The sequence below is a fragment of the Podarcis tiliguerta genome, assembly GCF_965153285.1.
Source record: "Podarcis tiliguerta genome assembly, chromosome: 6".
NCBI classification, from domain to species: domain Eukaryota; kingdom Metazoa; phylum Chordata; class Lepidosauria; order Squamata; family Lacertidae; genus Podarcis; species Podarcis tiliguerta.
The window spans coordinates 49,904,767-49,926,881 of record NC_139539.1 but is presented as its reverse complement, the minus strand read 5'-3'; the positions used below and the strand labels follow the sequence as shown (position 1 = coordinate 49,926,881).

At 44.2% G+C, this 22,115-nt stretch overlaps 1 protein-coding gene across 12 annotated transcripts in view; it reads right to left on the bottom strand.

Moving 5' to 3' along the window:
• RNF220 (ring finger protein 220) overlaps positions 1-22,115 on the bottom strand; it is a 314,664-nt gene that overhangs the window by 112,429 nt on the left and 180,120 nt on the right. For all 12 annotated transcript variants that reach the window (XM_083446089.1, XM_083446091.1, XM_083446087.1 and 9 more), the window contains one exon: positions 6,830-6,959. In XM_083446089.1, the coding sequence (XP_083302215.1) occupies positions 6,830-6,959 (130 nt within the window). The remainder of the gene's footprint in view (positions 1-6,829; positions 6,960-22,115) is intronic.

The following is a 22,115-nucleotide window of genomic DNA, read 5'->3' as shown; positions in this document are numbered from 1 at the left end:
GCATGTGACAATGGGACTTATTTATGTTTTATGCACTCCATTTATTCTTATTGGGGGGAAAGGATTACATCTTGCACACCTCTTGGGGATTAGTTTCTCAGGAGGATTCTGAAGAGGGCTGGCGCAGTCAACTGCTGGATTACCCAGGGAACTTTGTGGTACCTGCTCATAAGCTCCCTATAGGTGAGTTCCTAGTGGATCAACCCAACTCATGATTAAAGAAGTGTAGAAAACACCGTATTTCAAACTGGAGTGTCTTACCTGAACTCAAGACTGTGCTCAGTGATTATACTCAGTGTGGCCACTTCCAGACTGTCACGATTTTGCAGGTATGATTCTATCATATACCAGTAAATTTAGATTGCACAATTAAAGTGGATTTGGTGCTCTTAAGTTCTTGCACAATAAATTCACTTCCAAAAAAAACAGCCACATAATTTTTTGTGGTAAGAAAAGTGATGGGAAAATACACTCGAGAGTATCAGATAATGGCAATGTCAGGTGATGCTATATAACCTTCACTCACTCAAATTGAATGTTCAATAGTGATGTTGTATAGTGTGTGTGTGTGTGTGTGTGTGTGTGTGTGTGTGTGTGTACAGTGCTTTTTTCCTTTAAAAATGTTTAGGGGTACTTTCATTTTCCTACTCATATTGAAATACTGCCCTTCAATGAGGCCAAACTTAGATTCACAAAATGTTTAGGGGTATGTGTACCCCTTCTTCCCCCTAGAAAAAAGCACTGTGTGTGTGTGTACAAACAAATTAGGATGAATGCTCAGTACACTGGTTATCTGGAAGAGCCCTGTTTTTTATCTCATTCTCTCTACTATCTCCTGTTATGTCTACATAATAGTGCTAATGGAATAGGAGGATGCTGGCAATGTTATACCAAAATACTGATACAGGAGGAAGGGGGAGTTTAAGCACTGGGTGTGCATTCCATACATATGGCTCAGCAAAAATAAATGAGCAGACTCATCTCAGACCACCAAGGTTCCTGACATACATGAGGAACCTATGGCTCTTCATACACTGTTGAGCTACAATTCCCATTATCCCTGGCCGCTGGCCATGCAGGCTGGGACTGATGAGAGTTGGAGTCCAGCAACACCTAGAGGGCCATAGGTTTCCCATCCCTGATGTAAGGATGCAGCCATACTATGGATCTAGTTGTCCTACAGAATCTTGAAGCTCTCAGCTTCTGTCCTACATCATGACCCATTTCTCTAAATAAGGAACTTCCTGCATGTGTTGTGATGTAGAGGAACAATGTGGTATTCAGTGAAATAGTTGCACTAGTAAAACAAACAAAAAAACCCCTCTCTTCCTCTCTGTGTGTGCCCCATGCCATCCCCAAATCTGCTCCAGAGTGTCAGGGGAAATCCCAGAACAGATTTAGAGAGTATGCTGGGGGAGGAACGGGGGAAAGTGTTTCACTGCACAAGGAGAAATCCTTGCACTGAGAGAACTATCTGCTTAATGCTACACTAAATAAAACCCACAGATTTTGGTTAAATAGTAGGGCCACTTATTAACACAAAAAAATTTCTGAGCACTAGATATGCTGAATCAGTGCACTCATAAACTGTTCAGGTTGTGCTAATCCACAATTACAAATGAACCTGTAGGATCAGTGCAGGTGGCACAGCCTGAATCAGTGAGTGTTAGAAAACCACAGTGCTAGCTAGCTTTGTTAGGATACCTTCCCATTCACTTTTAATTCAGCAGCAATAGAACAGATGGGCGGGTGGTGAGTTAGCAGGGCTTGGGCTTCAGGTTTTTGTGCCACCGCCTCTCTAAGGAGAAAAGTACCATGAAAGTTGCCTCTCTCCAATGAGAGTGCTCAAACACTTCCATTATCCTTGAGTGCAGCCTCTCACTAGTCTCTTGATCACCTGGAAAGCTGGAAGGAAAGTAGACTGGGATTTGCACCAGGATTGGAAACCTGGCTGAGTGGGCCCTTAGCAATTCATGAGAACCTGCCAACGCTAGGTGCTGATAAAGCTGGGTACTGACGTTAGACATGCCTGGATATTGCTTAAATGTGCAAATGTATTGGAAATAAGCAAGGTCACTGTAGAATCTCATCATCTTTACATTAGAAGACTGAAAGTCCATTTGCAAGAGTTGCATAAAGGATCCAGAGGATTCTGCCATGACTGGGTGGAGGCAGATTAGAGGGCAGCTGGGGCACCTTTCAACACAGCGATTCTTTTAATGTTTTATCTTGTCAACTATAGAGCTTGGGGGGCCAGCATCTCGATCCCTTCAGTGTTTCACCATGGGGCACTGTCCCTTGTCCCCGGATCCTAACCCAGGGCTGTGTACTGCATGAGCAGCTACTTGGCATTCCGTGGGAGGCAGTGGAAGGGTGGGGAGAGAAAGGGCTGCATGCAAATTTCATTTCTGAGCCACTGGCGCTGTTTCAAGTGCCAGGAGCCTCGGAGCCCCTTCTCAGCATTACATATGTAACAGCCTCATTGAACTTGACATGTCAAATTCAGGCCATTTGTGCAAAATCTCCCTTTAATAATACCGTTTCATTTCACTCAAATGAGACTTGAATGCATGTAAAATGGAAAAGGATATTTAAGCGCTAACATTAGGCAGATGTCTTGCCAGAGGCCGATTGAATATATGAGATTTTGAAGTGGTTAACACGATTTCGCTGCTCCCTCTTAGAATATGTCACCTGCCGGGCGTTTCTTCCCCCTCCTCCCTCCCTTTTTAAGCGAAGGATATAAATTGAAAGAAAACAAAACTACAAGCTTCGGCTTGGAGGGGATTAACTCCGTCCACGCTGGCATGTCCTTCTGAAAAACAAACAAGCTTCTATCTTACTTTTACAGGGCAGTTTTGGAAATAGATGCAACATTTTGTGGCAAGGTAGGTGCTAGGCACTGCTTTTAAATTAAATAATATTAGAAATATCATTGGAGGCAATATAGTCCAATCCCCTGCCCCAGCAAGATTCCTTCAGACTAAAACATTCTGGATAGTTGCCTATCTAGTTTCTTTTTAGGGCTTATTCAGCCACTTCCCCTCTATTGGGCAATACTAAAGCAGGCTACCAATGTCACATGCGCTTCACTCATTGTTCAACCCACAGAGGATAGCCTTGCTCAGAGGAACCGTTGTGCTCCAGTTCACCTCCCATTCAAAAATATGCAGGACGTCCAATCAGGCACAAATGCAACAGACTGCACATTCACTGGATAAACAGCCATGTACAAACACTATACCTTTAGAGCAAATTCGAAGCACATTCTTCAGAGAATTCTGAACACTGTTGTTTGTTAAGGTTCACTGGGATTGTAACTCTTTGAGGGGAAAGAATGTGTTTCAGATGTGCTTTAATGGCATAGGGTGTACATAGCCAGAGCAAGGGCAAAGCTGTTGCAGTGGCCAATTGGCTCAGATTCTAATAAGCAACTGGGCTACATGGCCAGTGAGACAGCTGCAACTTGCTTCACACCTGTTGAGGGTTTAGAAAAATGTCTTGCTAGAGTGTTCCTACACTCGATCTACAAAATGAAGCAGTGCTAATTCTGGAGATAATTAAAGCAAAACTAACAAAAAAAAGTAAGGCATGTGTGAAGAAGAAGGTTTGTCATTCAAAGTTCATGACAAAGTCCTAAATGAACCAAGGTTGAATTTATTTTTCTCTGGTAGAGGGGACAAATCCTGCTGTAACAGATAAGTCTGTTGTTTGGGGATGAAACTCATCCCCAAAGCAAGGGTTGAATTAGACACTGAAGTGAGGTGACACAGAGTCAGCAATCTCAATTAAAAATAGAAACAACAATCCTCTTTTGTTCTAAGATACTACGATTACACATCTCAAGTCCAAGACAAAGAATCATAGAATTGCTGACCCTGAGGGTCATCTAGTCCAACCCCCTGCAATACAGGAATCTCAACACGCCATCCAATTCATGGTCTGAAGGCATATGGTACAGTAACGTTACTGCAGCTAAGCAGATCTGAGTCTGGTTAGTGAAAGGATGGGGGCTCCATGATGGAAGAAAGGCAAGTCATAACTGAGAAAACAAACAAATATCATGTAAATTGAAGTGAAGTCATAATCTCTGGTGAGAAAATGCCATCTATTGAGTAACACCAGTAAGGAGATGTAGCTGTAACATCCCCCAGTGCCTTGTTAATGCAGATAAAGGTTGTTACCTCAAGATGATAACCCTGGAATCATTACCTCTAAATCTTTTTGGCTGTGTAAACAAGCCTTTAGAGGCCACAAACCATGGAGCCACTGGTGCTTTTCATAAACACTGGAGTTAAATGCTTCTGAGTAATGTCCAAATCGCTTTACTGTGCAGTGTTCACACCGATGCCCTGCTGAGAAGACAATATGGGCCAGGGCATTCTTTGTGTGGCCATGACCAGGGAAGGCTGCTTTTTTCATCCCACACCACAGGAGGTTTCCTTTACCCTAATGTTTATTTAATAGCTGAAACAACAATCTGTGGTTGGGCACATCTTCCCTTTAAAAAAAGAAGATCCTTCCCTTTGGCAAGCGAGGTTCTCCCACTTCCCAGGATGATTTTCCCATACCACAGTAATTAGTAACAGCTGCTGGGCCATTTTGGTAACGACTGGAGCTTGGCAGAGAGGTATGTTGGGCTCCTGTACTCTAGCCCATCACATTTATAAGCCTACATTTTATTTTCAAGTTTATTGGCTTATTTGAGATTGGTTATTAGCTTCCCTTTCTCATTATGGATGGCTTCTGTCTCCCAAGTCTTTTCTGTGTCCAGGGTCACAAGCTGGAAGGATGGTGCCACCATCTTGAATACACAAAGCACCACACACACACACACACACACACATGCATGCACACACAGAGAGAGATTTGTGTTGAAGATGGGCAAGTTCATGTAAGAGGCCATGTTTATATACCATGTTCTATGCAAGGAAGCCCTGAACCCCAGTTCCCATGAGACACAAAAGCAGCCTGACATTTAAGGTGGCTTGTTCCCACTGCCAGGCTGGGGCAGGATGCAGCAGTGGGCTGGTGATTAGCCCCTGGGGCCTGATCTGCAGAGGAGACTGAGCGTTATCTATTGCAGCATGGTAGGAGTCATTAGTTAATAATTAATAAAGACCCTGCTATTGCTCTTCCCCATGCATGCAGCCTTAGCGGGCAAGGGCTAGGAGTAAGCTGTCTCCCCCTTTAACTGCCGTGGTTATTTAAAGGAATAATGCCATTCTTTTTCATTTGTCAGCTGGCCCACAATGGCCCTTGTCAGCCTTTATGATTTAGTGTTTCCTTTCCTTTCCCATTAAACGCCACCTCCCCCCCACCTCCCTGCCTCGCGCCAGCCACAGGCTGCTCTCGGCCAGCTCCACTCCAAGACTAGCCTCGCTCTTTCCACAGGCTCCTCTGAGCGCTAATTGCTTCTGTTCATTTAAACCTGTTCGTTAATTTGCTGTGGCCCTTTATTAAGTTGGATGCAGCCCAAATTACACCATAAATTATGCGCACAAGGGAACCGGGTGTCACATGGGATAAATGACTTGGCTGTTGCCTCCCCCCCCTTCCCTCCCATCTGAGAAGTGGCAGATTCTGGCTCGGTACTGGATCCTACATCGGTATGGATCTGGGAGGTCTTGGTCCAGCCTGGATTCAGTAGGCCCCTCTTTTTATACCCTGTGGAAACTGGTTCCTTACACCTGTGTCCAATAATCCCCCTTGTTACACTGAGAAAAGACTCTAGGCTAAGCTGGGCCCTCTTTTCGAACCTTGAGGGGTGGTCTGTTGAGGTGCTGGGCGGTCCAAAACCTGGTTGTTCCCTGCTTCCTACTGTTCCCAGCCACCTGATGACATCACCTTGCTGCCATCGGCAGCCTGATCTCTTTCTTCACCTTTTAATGACCGGGGAATTCATTAATAATTGAAATAAACACGCTCTCTCCCAGGCTGCAGTTTTATTAAGGGAAGGCCAGGGATCTGCCAACCCTTGGCTGCAGCGATTTCTTAAATAACTGCTAGCAGTTAAAATGCAATTATTATTTTAAAAAAAACACAGAGGACTTTTGCTGCGCTGGTGAAAGAAGCAGCAGCAGGCAAGGGAGAGGCAGCCTCAGGGCAGGTGGCAGCCTCTGGGAGGTGGGCTGGTGGACTCCACCTTTGTGTCCACATGGTTAACCTCTTCTCTGCTGCACTGGGGAGACAAGGAGGCCTGAGAAAAAGAGGCTGCTGTTCATAGGAGTCACGAAAGGGGGAACCTGGAGAGGCAGTAATTCCCCAACAAAACTCTTTGGCAATGTTGTTTTCCATATTGGTAAGATCACACAACATTTATTTTGCAATTGATGAAAGCTGGGGGGAGGGGATCAGAGATTTCTAACTTTTCAATTTCATCTTCATTGGCAGGCTAGGCCAGTATGGAATTTACAGGTTAAGAGATAAAAATGCATGCTGGGAGTTTCGTGGAGCTTTCCCTGAAACCAGTGAAGCAGCACCAGAGACATCAATGCAGGCAGGGCTGGCTACAGAGAGAAGCAGCCGGAGAGCTAGTGAAGTATTCCCAGTGCCCCCCACATCGGATCTAGGGCGGTGCCAGCAGTTCCCCCACAAAAGGGCAGCGAGCTGAGGGGGCACAAAATTGAGAAGATCCATTTGGGGGCACCAAATTTTGGGCTCGCTCAGGGCACCAAATTACCAAAGATTACCTAATTCTGCACCTGCTCAGCTGGTACATGCCACACTGACTATAGAGGGATGGGACCCACGTTAGCTGTGTCTTGGGGTTATGCACACTGATGCTTGTGGTAGTACGTAAGTTGGTGAAGACCCTGGCTGTCCTTACCTGATGTTGAGCTGTGTTAACTTCTCCATTTCCTGCTCCATGTGTTCCTGCAGCTCACCCGGGCGCAGCAAGACCTGACAAATGGGGCAGATGGGAGCCTGGCTGTCAAAAAGTGTTGCCTTCTTTTTGCCTGTAATGGAACACAAGATAGAGTATTGAGTTTCAGGTACCCTCAAATCCATTCATTAGTACCATCCCACCACTCTTATAGCTTGGAAATAGAAAGTGTTTTAGAAAAACAACAACCCACAAATATCTGTAGCCTCAATTACTAGCTCAGTAGTCAATTTGTGTCTCTTCTACCCACTGGCTTTTCTGAATGCCGCTCCTTGTTTGTTTCAAGAATGCACTTGTAGGCCACACACCATTGGCTAAGTTCAACAGAACTTTGGACCTATGTAATGGGCTGCAGCAGCTGGCCCTGGCTTAGGGTTAGACCCTTATAAGCTTGGAAAGGGGTGACTGTGGGGAGGTGCTGAGGGAAGTTAGCTTGAAGAAATTAACTTCAGCTTCTTATCCTATAATTAAACATGGCTGAAGGAGGCAATTAAAGGGAGAGAAGGAGCACTTCTAGCAGCTAGGGGAAATTACTAGGGCAGCCTCTTTCTGCACCATCGGCCAAGAAGCAAGATGCCCCACCTCCTACTACCATGAGACAGAGAGAGAGAGAGAGAGAGAGAGAGACAGACTGACTATGACTGCTGCTTACCACTGCTTGAAGTGGCAGCAATAACATATTTGCACTTTTCTAATGTTACCTATACACAGGCACTACAACAACTGAGGGCAACACCACATAACAACAACAACAACAACAACAACAATCATTTTTATTTATACCTCGCCCTCCCCAGCCAATTTGCCTACATAAATATCACTTCCTTACAGAACTGTTGAGAGTATACAATGTCTTTCTATAATGGGGTCCTTGGGCACACCCCCAGTTTTCTTACATGGGAATTATATCCATGAAGGAAATTCATTTTGCATGAAACGGCCTTAAAAGTGAGAGAGTCTTACAACAGTATATTTTACTCAGCATCAATATTCTAACTCTTTGTCCCCAATCGCCCTGCTAGCAACCATGCCATTGATTTCTCTGGTTGGAACAACCTCAGAAGGCACTAAGGAGAGGCAGAAACAATGTGGTTTTAAAATAGACTTCTATCAAAAGTGCAAGTAAGGATTAAGTCATAGTAACCTTCCACGAGCAGAACTAAAGCACTTCTACCACTCAACTTAGCACTCAAGCCATGTAAACAAACTTTCAGGGGAGAAACTGGATATACATGGCTCCTTGTAAGCTTGAGATGATTCAGAAAAGACAAGCAACTTCCTTGAATGACTTGTCACGTGTGTGTGTGTGTGTTGATGAACAGGAGGGATACTGAAAACCTAAGAAATATACGGGTATTTTTGAAGATCTCCCAAGCAGAAGACCATCTTTGCTGTGAGTCCTGCAAGACCTGCTCCCTGCTTTGCTGGCCTGTTTCTACCTGGCCTGGGAGGGTGGATCGCTGACTGACTCCAGTCACAGAAACAGCTGTTGCTACTAAAATGGTCAGAGACCATCTTAGCTGTGAATCCTGCAGGGCTGCTGCTTAAGATGCCTAGAGGCTATCAGGGTAGAGAGTTTTTGCTGGAGTCAAGATTTCATTCTGGAAATACTGTTACTGGTACAGAATAATGCTTTTGTCTCTTTACTGTTAGACCTTATTATGAATTATGTAGAGATTATTTTATTATATGTGTATTAAGATGTTTTCATTTATTGCTTATAACTTAAGTTTTGTTATATTTTTGTAATTATGTAAATCTTTTGATGTTGTAAGCCACCTTGAGTTTAACTGTAGAAAGGCGACATACAAATAAATGATTGTGATGAAATGTGATTTATTAGTACTAGAAATTATACCAACCCTATTCGGCTTCTTCCTCTGGTACAAATTCAACCAGTCACAACCTCAAAAGATACTGAGAGCTCTGAACTAGCAGGGACAGTGATTTCTGTACCACTTGAATTGCCTCAGAAAGACCTCCATGGCCTATTGCAGCACAACTGAGTTTTGTTGAGAAGCCGGCAGCAGTTTGGCTTTCTATATTTTCTATGTTCTACAGCTAGTTTCTTTCCCTGCTCAGAGATGTTACTACACTCTGCATTAGAAACATGTAGCACCCTGCTAACATATAAATATTTTTTAAAGGCAAACAACTAAGTGACCAAAGACATTATTAGACAGTTGCAGGGCTGCAAGCACGAGCTCCATAGCTGTGATAGCTGCTCTGGTCGTCAGAGGGCGTAGCACACCCAGATCTGATGGCTGCCGTGAAGGGAAGCATGCTTTATAGTTTCCCATTGTCATCTAATGTGAAGCGTTCCTGCTGGATTATTTATTTATGTATTAGACATGGATCAAATTGGTTAAATCCGCGCGAGAGGCAGTAATGCGCCATAAAGCAGGCTGCGTGCAATATGGCCTTCCAATCAAAAGCCAAAAGGTGCCATTTTATGGCCCCAAGCAAAAAGCACAGCCCAGTTAAATGAATCCCCTTGAAAGGAATAGACCTCCCAAAGGAGAAAATGTTGGCACAAGCACTTTGCCGGGGCTACATAAACAGGTGTAGGGGGGAGGCGCTTTAACAGGACTGAAATAAGTTTGGAAATAACCTTGACTCATCCTTGCCTTCAAATTATGCACAAGGCCATGCTTCAGGGGAGATGTCTTTCACCAGCAATGTCCTCACTATATAATACACTCACTAAGTGCACCACAGAACCCTTTATGGGAATTAGGGTTTTATTTCTCTCTATACATATTGAGGGCATTGAACTGAGGGCACCTTACTCAAGGCTTCTTCTCCCCCTGCTGTAAACTACCACACCATCATTCCCTTTTATAACTAAAGCTGCAAATGGTGTTTGAATTATCAGAGTTCAGGGGGGTGGAGGATAGTAGTAGAAGTCTTATATCAGGATGGAGTGAAGGAGTGCTGTTATGAGGTAGCCCAAAGAACCTGAGTCCCAGGTCTTTTTTGTAGGCCCCTGGTTCCTCTGCCTCTTCCCCTCTCCTTTTCAAGGAACTCAATATGTTGTTTTTAATTTTGCATACTTACATGCTAAAAAGTGCATTGCCCATAAGACATCCCAGCTACATGCCATCTTGATTTGTCCAGTGACACTCACTTTAGACTGAATATGTACATAAGCAAACAAACAGGGTGGTGTAGTGGTTAGAGGGGTGGACTAAGACCTGGGAGACCAGGCTTCAAATGGCCACTCAGCCATGAAGCTCACTGGATGACCTTGGGCCAGTCACTCACTCTTAGTCTAGCCTACTCCACATGGTTGTTGTGAGGATAAAATAGGGAGGGAGAAGAACCATGTATGCCACTTTGAGCTCCTTGGAGGGGGCATAAATGTAATAACTATGCTGCAGTTCATGCCAGCAAATTATTCAGATTATTCTTATTCAGCCATTGTTAAACTCATCTTCCAGAACAGAGACAGATTGCTGGTCCTTTCTACCATCACCCCTGCTGCAAGCCTTGCTATGGATCAGAAGGAGAACAACTGGCCTGTTTTGCAGTGCTCACTGTTGCTCCATCACTCACAAAGTGCTGCTGCTTTTCAATAATAGCCAGACTTAAACAATCCTCTCACATTGACTGGGAGGGTGAGCAACCCCAGCTTCCTCTTGGAGCCTTTCCACTTTTGTGTGGTCAAAGTCCAAAATAACCCCAGAAGGTCCCCCACTGGCTGCTATTTATAACTATAGTCCCATTAATGTAACAATGCTGGTGTCTGAGACCTCCCTCCTAAAACAAACAGGCAGCCTCTGAGCAAACGGGAAATCCTGCTGGATCCCTGCTGCAGTCTGCATGGTTGGATGGGTAAACATGCAGGGTGATCTCGCTGTCCCCTTCCCACAGCACTGCAAGAGCATGAAATGTTCCTTGGAGCTGCTTCTCTGTCCATCACCACTAGATGTGACCCAGAGCCACGAAAGGACAATCAACTCAATGCTCTTCAACTTTAATGGGGTTTCTGTCCCATCTTTTTCTGGTGGCAATTTCTTCCTTGTTTTGGCAGGAAAAAAATGATTTTAAATTGCTTGTAAGAACCCCCCCACATTCTCAGCTGTTTAAAAAAATTAAAATACGAAGCCAAGGTTTTGCCCAAAACTACAGTCCCGCATGCTGATCATCTGATCGCCAGCAGAGGGCGGCATTGAAACAAAACTAGTTACTAGATTAGTAACCCGTATGGGTGACCATCGTTTGCTGGCCTAAGATCGAAATGGACTTTTCAGATCACTTAATTTATGTGACACTGGGAGGGAGAGAATGCAGACTCACTGTAGGAAAAAGGACCCATTTCAAGGGTACACTTGAAATCATTTCATCCAGAGGGTTGCCAGAGTGACTTTAGCACTGTGAGTCAACCAGCACCCAAGATAACATCGGCTCCTTACAGGGGCACCTCCCGCGGAACCCACCAGGTACAGTTTTCTGTTTCTTCCCAACTTACGCCTGTTGAAGGAAACAAGAAGGCAGCTGAGAGTGTGGTGCCAAGCAACCAACCACACTGCCCGGTCTGTGCCAAGTCTGAGTATGCCATTGTGCCAGGAGCTCCCACGCCCCCATATTTCAGCCAAGGCTGCAGGCTTCAAATGGCCCCTTTCAAGCTTTGTTTTTGGCAGCTGTGTTTGTGTTTGCTTGGCCTCCCTGCCTGTCCTTCCCTTCCCTTTGGCCCCTTGTAACTCAGCAGGGTTCATCTCCAGTGTTTACCCTCCTTGGCACGGCTGTTCTCTCCCCTGCAGCCCTTGGCTTGCTAACACTGCAAAGATGAAAAGGGCCAGCCACGTCCCTCTCCTGTGTGTGCAGACTCCCCTGGGCTCCAAATAAATGCTTCGTTCTAAGTGTTTGAAACTGAATATTTCCTGTCCTGAAAGCGGGGCAGAGGGGGGTTGGTACTTCAACACAGAAACCACAAGAGCAGCTCTGTGAAATCCCTTCACACATCACAGCCTTAGGTGGGTCTGTCTGGACAACAAGAACACACCTGCTGGCAGCCTGTGAAGAAGTAGTCATGGTGGTTGCATCACTGAGAACTGAGCAACTTTATCACTTACCCAGGAGGAACCTCTGCATGTATGAATGTGCCTAGAATTGTCTCAGGTTATATGAAGACATTTGCAGGGCCAATGGGTCTGCAGCAGCACAATTTCCTGTCCCCAGTGTCTGTTTCATCCTTTCTGCTGTTAGATGTAGCCAAAATTGCTGCCAAATTAAGGTACAAGCACATTGTGTAGATGTCATAACAATAAAACATCTCTTCACAAAAGGCTGGAGGGGATACTTGTAGTAATGCCCCATACTGGAATAAAAAAATGAGTTTATTCCTGAAGCATTCCAGAGATGTCACCACCACTTTTGTGGGAAAACTGTAGAATAAGCATTTTGAAAATTTACTGTTTGTTTGTTGTAGTTGTTTTCTAACCAATATAAAGAGGATGCCTTACAAAACCAAGATACAACCAATAACGATCTTACTTTGCTGTTATTAGCAGCAGCTAAATTAGTGATAGCAACATATTGGAAGACTCTAGATACAAACCTTTTTGAAGCTTGGTTCTCAGAAGTATGGGACATCACCCTTATGGAAAAATTAACCATTTTACAAAAGGAACGTCACACCAGGGCGAAAGCGAACACCTTCTATACAATATGGTATGCTTGCATTGACTTTGTAAAATCAATTGAGCATGGTTTCCCCCCACCACCATCACATGGAACACTATGGAGAAACACCTTTATTTGACTGCCTATATTATAATATAAGTGACTACAAATTTCAGCTGATACTTATTTTCTTCATTAACTAAGCTCTGTATTCTGTCTAGATAACTGTTTATCCTTTTTATGTTCAGTACTCAGCTCAGAAAATCAATAAAATATATTTTTAGCAAAGGAAAAAAAGAAGAAAGGATTCCTATATGCAAACTAAGGCGTTGGCTGCACTACTTTTTTTTAATCCAGCGTGGTTGTGCATGATGGGGCTTCACAAACATGCACAACTACGCCAAGCAAATGCACATTGAACTGTGGCCCCCTGTTGAAGCAATATCTGAGAATCTATATTGCAAATCAGGGCAAATATTTCATCACACCACTTGGGTCTGAATGACTGCATTGACAGTGTCCCGGCTTCTCTAATTTTAAGGTGCAAATATTTTACAGCTTGCTCCCCCCCCCCCCCACTTCCTGCCACTTCCACACAAACTCAAAGAAGCAGTGCTGCAGACACTCTTACTGTGTTTGCCCCTCTGTGGGCATCTGTGAGTTATGGTAGGTGTGGAGATGCTCCCCAACACCACAGTAATCTGCCATGTTTACACAGAGCCTGAAAGACAGTGTGCCAGGATAAGGGCAACATGCTCCAGGATGCAAACAGATTCGTAGGTGCTTTGCATGGAAGCAATCTGATAGCCAACGCTTTGTGACAACATACCCTTAATTTTCAGCAACAAAGGCTGCTTTCCAGCCAAACAGCAAAGCAAAGCAATTTCACTCTCGCTCTCTCACATTTCATAAACATGTGTCTGACCTAACAAATCTACCCAAATCATTTACTCTGAAACGCCCCAGAATAAATGAGCAGCCCTCTCCCCATACCAGAGACCTGTTGCCTGACAGGCTGCGAAGAAGCCTAGTGGCAGAAACATAATAGAAATGCTGACACAGCCTCAGGGTCTGTAATCAAGCTCCTGAAGGTTCTGTGGGGATTATTTTTCCCTTGGTGATGGGCCTGCTGTTATTCCTGGGCTGATAGCAGGTATCTGCCCTGACAAGCTGCCTCTCCCTCCAGCTCAGAAAACAATCATTCTAAGGAAGGTCCACATTAGCTTTGGAGCAACCAAACGATGCTTCTGCACCCAGAAACATTGACAGCTCATGACTGTAAGGAGGCACTCATATACAGTTTGCTTGTTTGTTTTTATTCTAAGCATTTAGATCCAACCCTTTAATGACGTTTTCCCCTAGGGATCTGACAAACTTGCCCAAACATCCAGCCCCTATAAGGCAAGCTGAATTGTTCAGGCTACTGATATCAGCTCAAGTTTCTTCCGAGTTCTCTTGTACCTTCTTCTTTTGGCAATTTCTTGTTTGGCACCAAAGAGGACACTGCACGTCACTGTCTCCCGAGGATGATAATTACATGACAATTAAGAGGAATTTGTTCAGGTGTCAAAATAATGCATCCAAAAGAGCACAGGGATGCAGACTCAGGGGGAGATCAAATTTAGCCGATGTAAAGCTGTGCAAGATAGATTGCTAGTCAAAACAAATTAGTTATCGCATAGTACACTTAAATACCATTGCATACTGATGTATCAAATGGGAAGGAACCACAAAGGCTCTCTAAGGCAGAAACTCGTAGAAACTTAAGACAGAAAAGTGACGTTGCTTCTGTAACTTCCCTAGACAACTTATATCACAGTCTGGTCATGCTTTCTGTTAGAAGTTCAGAATAGATTTATGCAACTATGGGCACATCCACACTTCTGTTTGGTCCATGTTTTATTCTGTTTCATGTTTTCTAGGCCCGGGGGGTTTTTTGTTCATCCCGCTGGACACAAGTACACACCTCAACAAATGTCTTACTTTAGTTTTTTCTGCCTTTTAAGTGCCGCCCCTTTCCCCTCTTTTCCTCATACGGGCAATGGCAGTTAATACTACCAAAAGCAAGGCAGGAGACAAGGGTCAGCGGGAAAGGGGCAAATGCAGAATACGCAAAAACAGTGTTTGACTGTCCTTGCCTGGCCTTGAGTACATCATAAAATCCAAAGAGAGAAATGGACACAAAAGCCTTGAACAGTAACCTCAGTAACCCTAACCCTAAAACAGGATCTTCCATACATTAAGTCTGTATCACTCAGATTTCAGCCTACCACAACCATATAATTAAAGTACCAGCAGAGAACTTATCCCTAGACAGCACAAGCCAATGAGAAAATCCACTGCTTGGATTACAGCGGGTGAGACTGGGCCCAGCCCCCTTAACTTTTGTGATGTCCTTCTTAGCTACAGATTTAGAAGACTGCAGGGGAAACATATTGTGATTTGGCTAAAATGGGTGGAAGCAGGGAGTGGGGCTTGTGGATTTCACTAAAGACCCCTTACTCTTTCCCCCATAATATGACATCTTAAAAATGGGATTCTGGTACCCACCCAATTCCTGTAACTGATTTACAACAACTCTCGTCGTGCTCCAGATGCAGATGCACACACGCCTCTAGCCACTAAGCAACTGTCCCACACAATTCTATACCCTGTGGATCAGTTGTGGCAACAGTGAGACCCCTCCTCCCTGCCAGCTTATATACCCTCCCCTGACAGGTTGTGCACCCACAACCTGAGACGCCTCCTGCACAGAGGTTGTCACTGTTCGAGGAGACAGTGGGGCAGAGGAAGGTGAGGAGTCTACTGACCCGTCTGTCTCCTGAACAGTCTCTTCCTCCATGTGCTTTCCTCCATCTTGGACTGCCCTGTCTCTCCCCCTCCTCCCCCTCCCCGGGTCCTGCCTTGTGGGCAGCGTCAAACCTCATATGTCACTGGTCCCCTTTCCTGGGTCACTCCCCTTGACCACTGCCTCCACCACACACACTTCGGAGCCCTGCCAGTCCCTGACAAGACGATAAAGCGTCTAGAAACCATGTTTTATGAGGAACAATTGAGGGAGTTGGGTATGTTTAGCCTGGATAAGAGGAGAGTGAGAGGAGATAACAATATTCAGATGTCTAAAGGGCTGTCACATGGAAGATGGGGAAAGCTTGTTTTCTCCTGCTCTTGAGGGTAGGACTCAAGGCAATGGTTTCAAGTTACAAAAAAGGAAATTCAGACTAAACATCAGGAAGAATTCTCTGACAGTAAGAGCTGTTCAACAGTGGAACCAACTCCATCAGAAGGTGGTGTACTCTTTTTTATTGGATGTTTTTAAGCAGAGGTTCATTGGCCATCTGCCATGGATGCTTTAGCTAAGATTCTTGCATTGCAGGGGGTTGGACTAAATGACCCTCAGGTTCCCTTCAAACTCTACACTTCTATGCTTCTAAATTCTCAAACAGAACGACCCCCTCACCCCCCAATTTTTTTTTTCCAGAAAGCTTAGCCATTTGTTTAACTGCTTATTGAACCGTGTATGAAAAACTGCCTACTAATTTGGAGCATTTTAGGAATCACATCTTTTGTTTCCTCACGTCCTGAAAAAACATCTACTACAACATTTAAATAGCCAGGACCTTAGGGAGGATGGATCTAAGCATTACAATACACACAGCGCTACTTCTGAAAATGGCAGGTTCCCCTTTTGACAATGCCTAGTACAACTTACTGTGTGTCTTGCCACAAGTGTGGTGGAGAATCACACCGTTTAATGATGTCAGGATACAGGGTGAGTTGAACTAGAGGTTGGAGAGAAGGGGGAGTTTAACTGAAGGCTTAGTTCCACCCTAGTTTAAAGCTTAGTTCCATGCTCACTGAGACTTATGTAGAGATAAGGAAGAGCACAAGTTTACCAGGATTACAGTCACAGGTACGGTACCCAGTGAGTTCAGACAGCAGAGGTCTGTGCTTCTGCTGAACAGTGCCAACTCCATGGCCCCTCCAGCCCAATATTCCATGTCCAGGAGTGGTCAGCGCTCTGTTTCTGCCACAAGGAGCTGAGTCTCCAGCTCCTGATTCTAAGCCCACAGCTGCCCATCCTCAGCAAGAGGAAGATGGATTGAGCTGGGCAATAATTTAAGAAACTGAGCGAGTCTGTACATCCAATCACTTTACAAATCAGGAGAAAGGGAGAGAGGAGGAAGGGGGGAAGGGGAAAGAAGTGAAAAGGCCGTGCAGGGAAATGCATCACAATTACTGTCTAGTCTCTAATGAGGGGCCTGTCAGGAGGCTGTCATCCTGCGGAAAGCCACCTACTCAGAGAGATTCAATAAAAAAGTAGCAGAGAGATAAAAAAGAGATATATTTCAACCCCTGCTAATATTCTTTTCATTTGTCCCAGCACAAAATAAGATACTGCACTTAACCAGCTCGGTTAAAATGAAAGGGGGGGAGGGGGCTGCGTTGATCAATACCGCTAAAAGCTGGGCGACACAGTGATGGAGTGCAATTTTTTTGTCTGTGCTGAAGCCTAGTAGAGGCCCAGGCTGTGTAATTTATGATTCGCACGCACGCCAGCTAACTAGAGGCTGACAAGACAATGAATTCTCGATGAGAAGGAAGAAAGAAAGAAGACACCGTGGCAGAGATCTGAAAGAAAGAGCCACACACACCAGCCTGTCTTTCCTGAGCTCTTCATTCCCTAAGCCCACCTGGGCAGCCAGCTCCATGAGCAATGGAGGGAAAGTGTTGCCCTCATCCCAGCAGAGAAAGAATGGAAAACTGGTAACATACCTAGATTCACTGACACTAAACTTTCCACACTTGTCACCTCATTCTATGTCATTTCCCATGGCCAATCTGAAGAAATCCAAGCTTCAAAGGAAGGCAGATATGGTCACCATATATAGAGACCTTTGCCTAGTGTCTGGGCCAAGGGATATGAATAATGCTAAATTTACATATTGACTGGCTTGTATAGGTGCTTCACTTGATGATATGATGACCTCCTATGTATAACTTTCTTTGTATTTCCTTTAACTGTTCCCTCCCCTTTCCAGGCTTCACTTTCCTTTTACTAGGTTACTGGTGCATTTATGTTAGTATTGTGGAAGATGTTATAAGCTTATTCAATAAAACAATAATTAAAGGGGGTGGGGGGAAGCTTTAAAGGAAGCCACCAGACCACTCTTTCCATGCTGGGGAGCAGCCTGTTCATGAGAAAATTTGACTTTAGTTCTAAATCATTAGAAGCTGCTTTGATCCTTGGTCTCACACTCAGTTTCTAACAAACACCTGACTGAGTCATAATGGATCACCACACATAACTTTTACAGTATATGCATGGCCCAGTCACTTATTTTTTATTCAAGCTAATGATCACTTTGCAAGAGGTACTCAAAAATAAGAACAATGATAAATACATCCACAGATGAAATGAAACACCAGCTTCCTTCCTAAGCAGCCTGAACTGTTTCTGATGGTGTAACATGGAGTTTTGCTTTTGTAAGATAGATTTTGCCCTGACAAAGGGGTGGGTACATAAGCACAGTCTTTGGCACAGCTGGCTACTAGATGATTCACAGAAACTGCAGCAAGACAAATGCAAGAGAATCCAGAGTAATAATGATGATCAATTGCCATGAGAACTAGGTGAGGTTATGGGTGTAAGAACTGGGTGAGGATTCTTCTACAGTGGGGATGGGGGACCTGTGACTCTCCAGATATTGTTGGATTACAACTCTAATCACCCCTGACCACTGGCACTGCTGGCTAAGGATGATGGGAGTTGTAGTCCAACAACATCTGGGGATCCAGGGTTGGGAAATGCTGCTCCAGAACACTGGTAATCAATTGGCCTTGCTCTGCTTGGCTGCTATGTGAATTACTAAGCTTGTAGGATTTAGTAGACAGTTGTTACAGTTCCTTTGTATGAAGCTAGAAGTTTTCTGCTACTAGGCAAAGGAGTGATCATAAGAAAAGAGCAACTGCCAGATTTGATCAAATGACTTGTCTATCTTCTTCAAGATCCTGTCTCTTAGAGTAAGCAGTGTCAAACTGCATCAGAGAACAGTATACATGGATTGGAGCAATGTTAAAAGAATCCATTTTACATAATTCACTTTGTGTTTATATCAGAGATTTAGGAGCTCTTGAAGCACGAGGCTCAACTGTTAGTCAATTCTTTGACATCCTCCATGCACTTTAGAGTTTGTGAGTGCATTATATACATATTTTGGGGGGAAGGGGGGGTGTTTGTGTGTGAGAGTCTGTATGTTTGTGCGTGCTTGTTTTTGAAACTGTCTTCCATCCCTAAGTGTGGCCTCTACAGACTATCAATGGGTCTCAGTCAGAGGAGGAGAAACTCAGGCCTCTCTATCTAACCCACAAAACTCTCCCCAGGACACATCCTTCACTGGCCCTGCTTTGCACCAGGAGTGTTTTTTGTCTGGCTAGGAGGGATCATTGAACTTTGATACTGCCTCCTGCTACTGTACAAAGGCAAAATTTACATTTGCTGCCTGGCCCCTCCCACCACTGCCATGTGGTCCTCAGGAGGTTGCCCAGAAGGGAATGTGGTCATTGGGCTGAAAAAAGTTTCCTACCCCTGGCCAAAGTATATCAGACCTCCCACCTTTTTCAATTTTAGCAAACAGAAGCTGCAGTGGAAGAGATGGATACTGAATTGAACCCATAGGCTTAACCCTTCCCCCCAGCACAGTTTTTCTGATTACAATTTCCCCTAGCCCCATTAAAAGAAATGTATGTGGACAAGCTATTTTCTTCTTCATGTTTATTGTTCATACTTGTTTTAATTTAATTCCCCCTCCTCCAAATAGTTTCTACTTGTACACAACTTTGAGCATCTTTTGGTGTAGGAAATGGCATATATTTAAATTAAAAGAAAAAGGAGATCCGATCACAGATTCTGTACTCTCATGTTTAGGGTAAATGTGTAGTAAGGCCAATCCATACCTTTTGTTGTCAGTGGATGCTGGATGTTGAGCCAAAGCTAGAAGGTTCATGGGTGTGGTCTCTGGTGCAGCAAAGATTTTTCTAGCATCTTATTCAGAAGATTTATGTGAGTATTGGCAAGAGGGACAGTTAAATATGTAAGTTCTGCCTGTGTCCTCAGAAGCTAACTGGGATCAGGGACAAGTACAGGAGGGGAGCGCAGATGTGGGCAAGAATCAGATGGATCAAGCCACTGAAACAGCAGCAGCTGGTGTGGGACCAATATCTTCATGAGCATATGCTTTTATTTTAGCATTTACACTTCCTCAGCTTGCATAGAACATTTGTTGCAAATCTCTGGCTCTCCTGATTATGTAAATAAGCTTAAAAGTACCACTAACTCAAATGTTAAAGGAAGGCAAAAATGCATGACTATGCAATGGCCATGGATTTAAATGTAGCCTTCTGCTTGTGTGGGGCACCTCCCCACCCACCCCTCCTGACTTGAATAGTTTGACTAGGTAGGGCTTATGGTGCAGAGACAGGTGTTGTAAGAGCTAATTGTATGTTGTACAATAGTAGCACAGGACCCCTCAAACACTATGCCAGAAATTACTTTCTCATGGTTAAGGAGAGCCCTGTTGGATCCCAGCAAAGGTCGTTCTATCCAAACATTCTGTTTCTACATGGTAGCCAGCTAGATGTTTCTAAGAAGCCAATAGCCAGGGCAGGAAAACAACGGCCCACAACTGCTGCTGATGCCTAGCAAATGGTACTCAGAGGCACACTCCCTCTGATTTTGGAGGTAAGACAACCATTATGACTGGTGGGCATTTATATAGCTTTATCCTCCATGAATTAGTCTAATCCCCTTTTAAAACAATCTAAGTTAGTGGCCATCACATACGGCAGCAATGAGTTCATTGTATGAAGAAGTTCTTTATTTTGTCTATCTTGAGTATACCGCCAATCAATTTCATTTGATAATCTTGAAATCTGCAGTATACCTAATATTATAAACCTCTATCATCTCCCCATCATCATCTCCCCTCCCCCCAAACTAGGAAGTCCCACACTTACACCTTTCCTGGTGAGATGATGCTTCAATCCCTTGGTCACTATGGTTGCCCTGTTCTATATCTTTTCCAACTCTACAGCATTCTTTTTGAAATAGGGTGACCAGAACTGTACACAGCATTCCAGATGGGACCACACTATAGATCTGGAAAAGGCAAACTCATCTCCTCTTTAAATTGTGTTCAAATGTAGGGTTTACAAATATATTTGGTCTCACTCTTACTAGTCTAATGGCCCTTGAGTATTCTGTATACACAAGGCATGCTAAAACTCCAAGTATCTCCATGGTCAGGGGTCTATCTAAAAAAACCACCTATTGGCCAAAGTTACTGACTCATGTTTTTCTAGTCAATGATGACAGAAATTTTCACACTATTTAAAGAAGTGGAAAATAAAATATCCTACACACAGTCCATCTCTAACTGTTTTAGAGGAACAAAAATAGTGGAGCAACTGGAGGAACTACCGGTAACTAGCTCCCTCTAGTTCTAAACGTGCGTTTCAGGCTTTTGAACTAAAATATATAGCTCTGACAAGTAAGGAATGAAAAGCTCATGAATGGTCAACATGGCCTACATCCTATGAAAAGGAGAAAGCATTATAAAGACTACATGGACTAGCAATCTGGAAGAAACAGAATCAAGATCGCTTTGTAGCCCAATGCCACCACCAGACAGGATGAGAGGCACATAGGGTACCTCAAGACAAAAACCCAAAACCTGTGTAGTGGCTACAATTCTACATGCTTATTTCTAGAATGGATGTGGCACAAAAGGGTGACAGCCTACTGCTCTGTAGTTTTCCAACTACAGAATATACACAATCCCTATTCCTTCCTGGTTTGCACTCCATCTCTAATACCAATAGAACCGGGTGTTTCAGAGGGCAGCACCAACCAGTCCCCAATATGATGATTCCCAGTTCCACCAGAGTTTCTATTTTTCCCTTAGCTGGGGATATTTATAGACTTGTGGAAGGCTATATACCCTTATGTTTGTAGCATTAAATGTTCTAACACAGTGTTCCCTGCATAAAGTTCATGCAAAGAACATCGTGAGATAGGAGCCACTTATTATTATTATTTTTTAGTTCCATTTCTTTGTAGGTGTGACACTCAGGAACCATCTTGCACAAGGCAGCAGCTCCAGTTCTTTCCCACAAGACATCCTTGTAGGCAGCACTTGTCCTTGACTTAGAGGGCAACTTGCTAGGTTTGTGATATACTGAGATGCCTATAATTTGAGGCAGTGACGGGGCAGAGCCCTCCACTCTTTCTTCTCCATTCCTTTCCCGCAGCATTGCCCTCCCTCCTCCCACTAGCTTGGTGAGACAAGGGGGAGGGGAAAGCACACATACTGAAAACACAGATATTGAACTGTCAAAACTATTTCCTACAAGAAAATAGATTCATCAGCTTGCAGCAGGCAGGGTCAACGCCACATATCCCTCTCGCGCCGGCATCCGCTCATGCCGGCGCATACCCAATGCTTCTTCGCAGTGCCGGCACTTTAGCTTGTAGCTCAGGGCCCCTAAGTGACTTTGAGAAATGGATAATCGATTATAATTCCAGAGGCCTCTCTGCAGATTTATC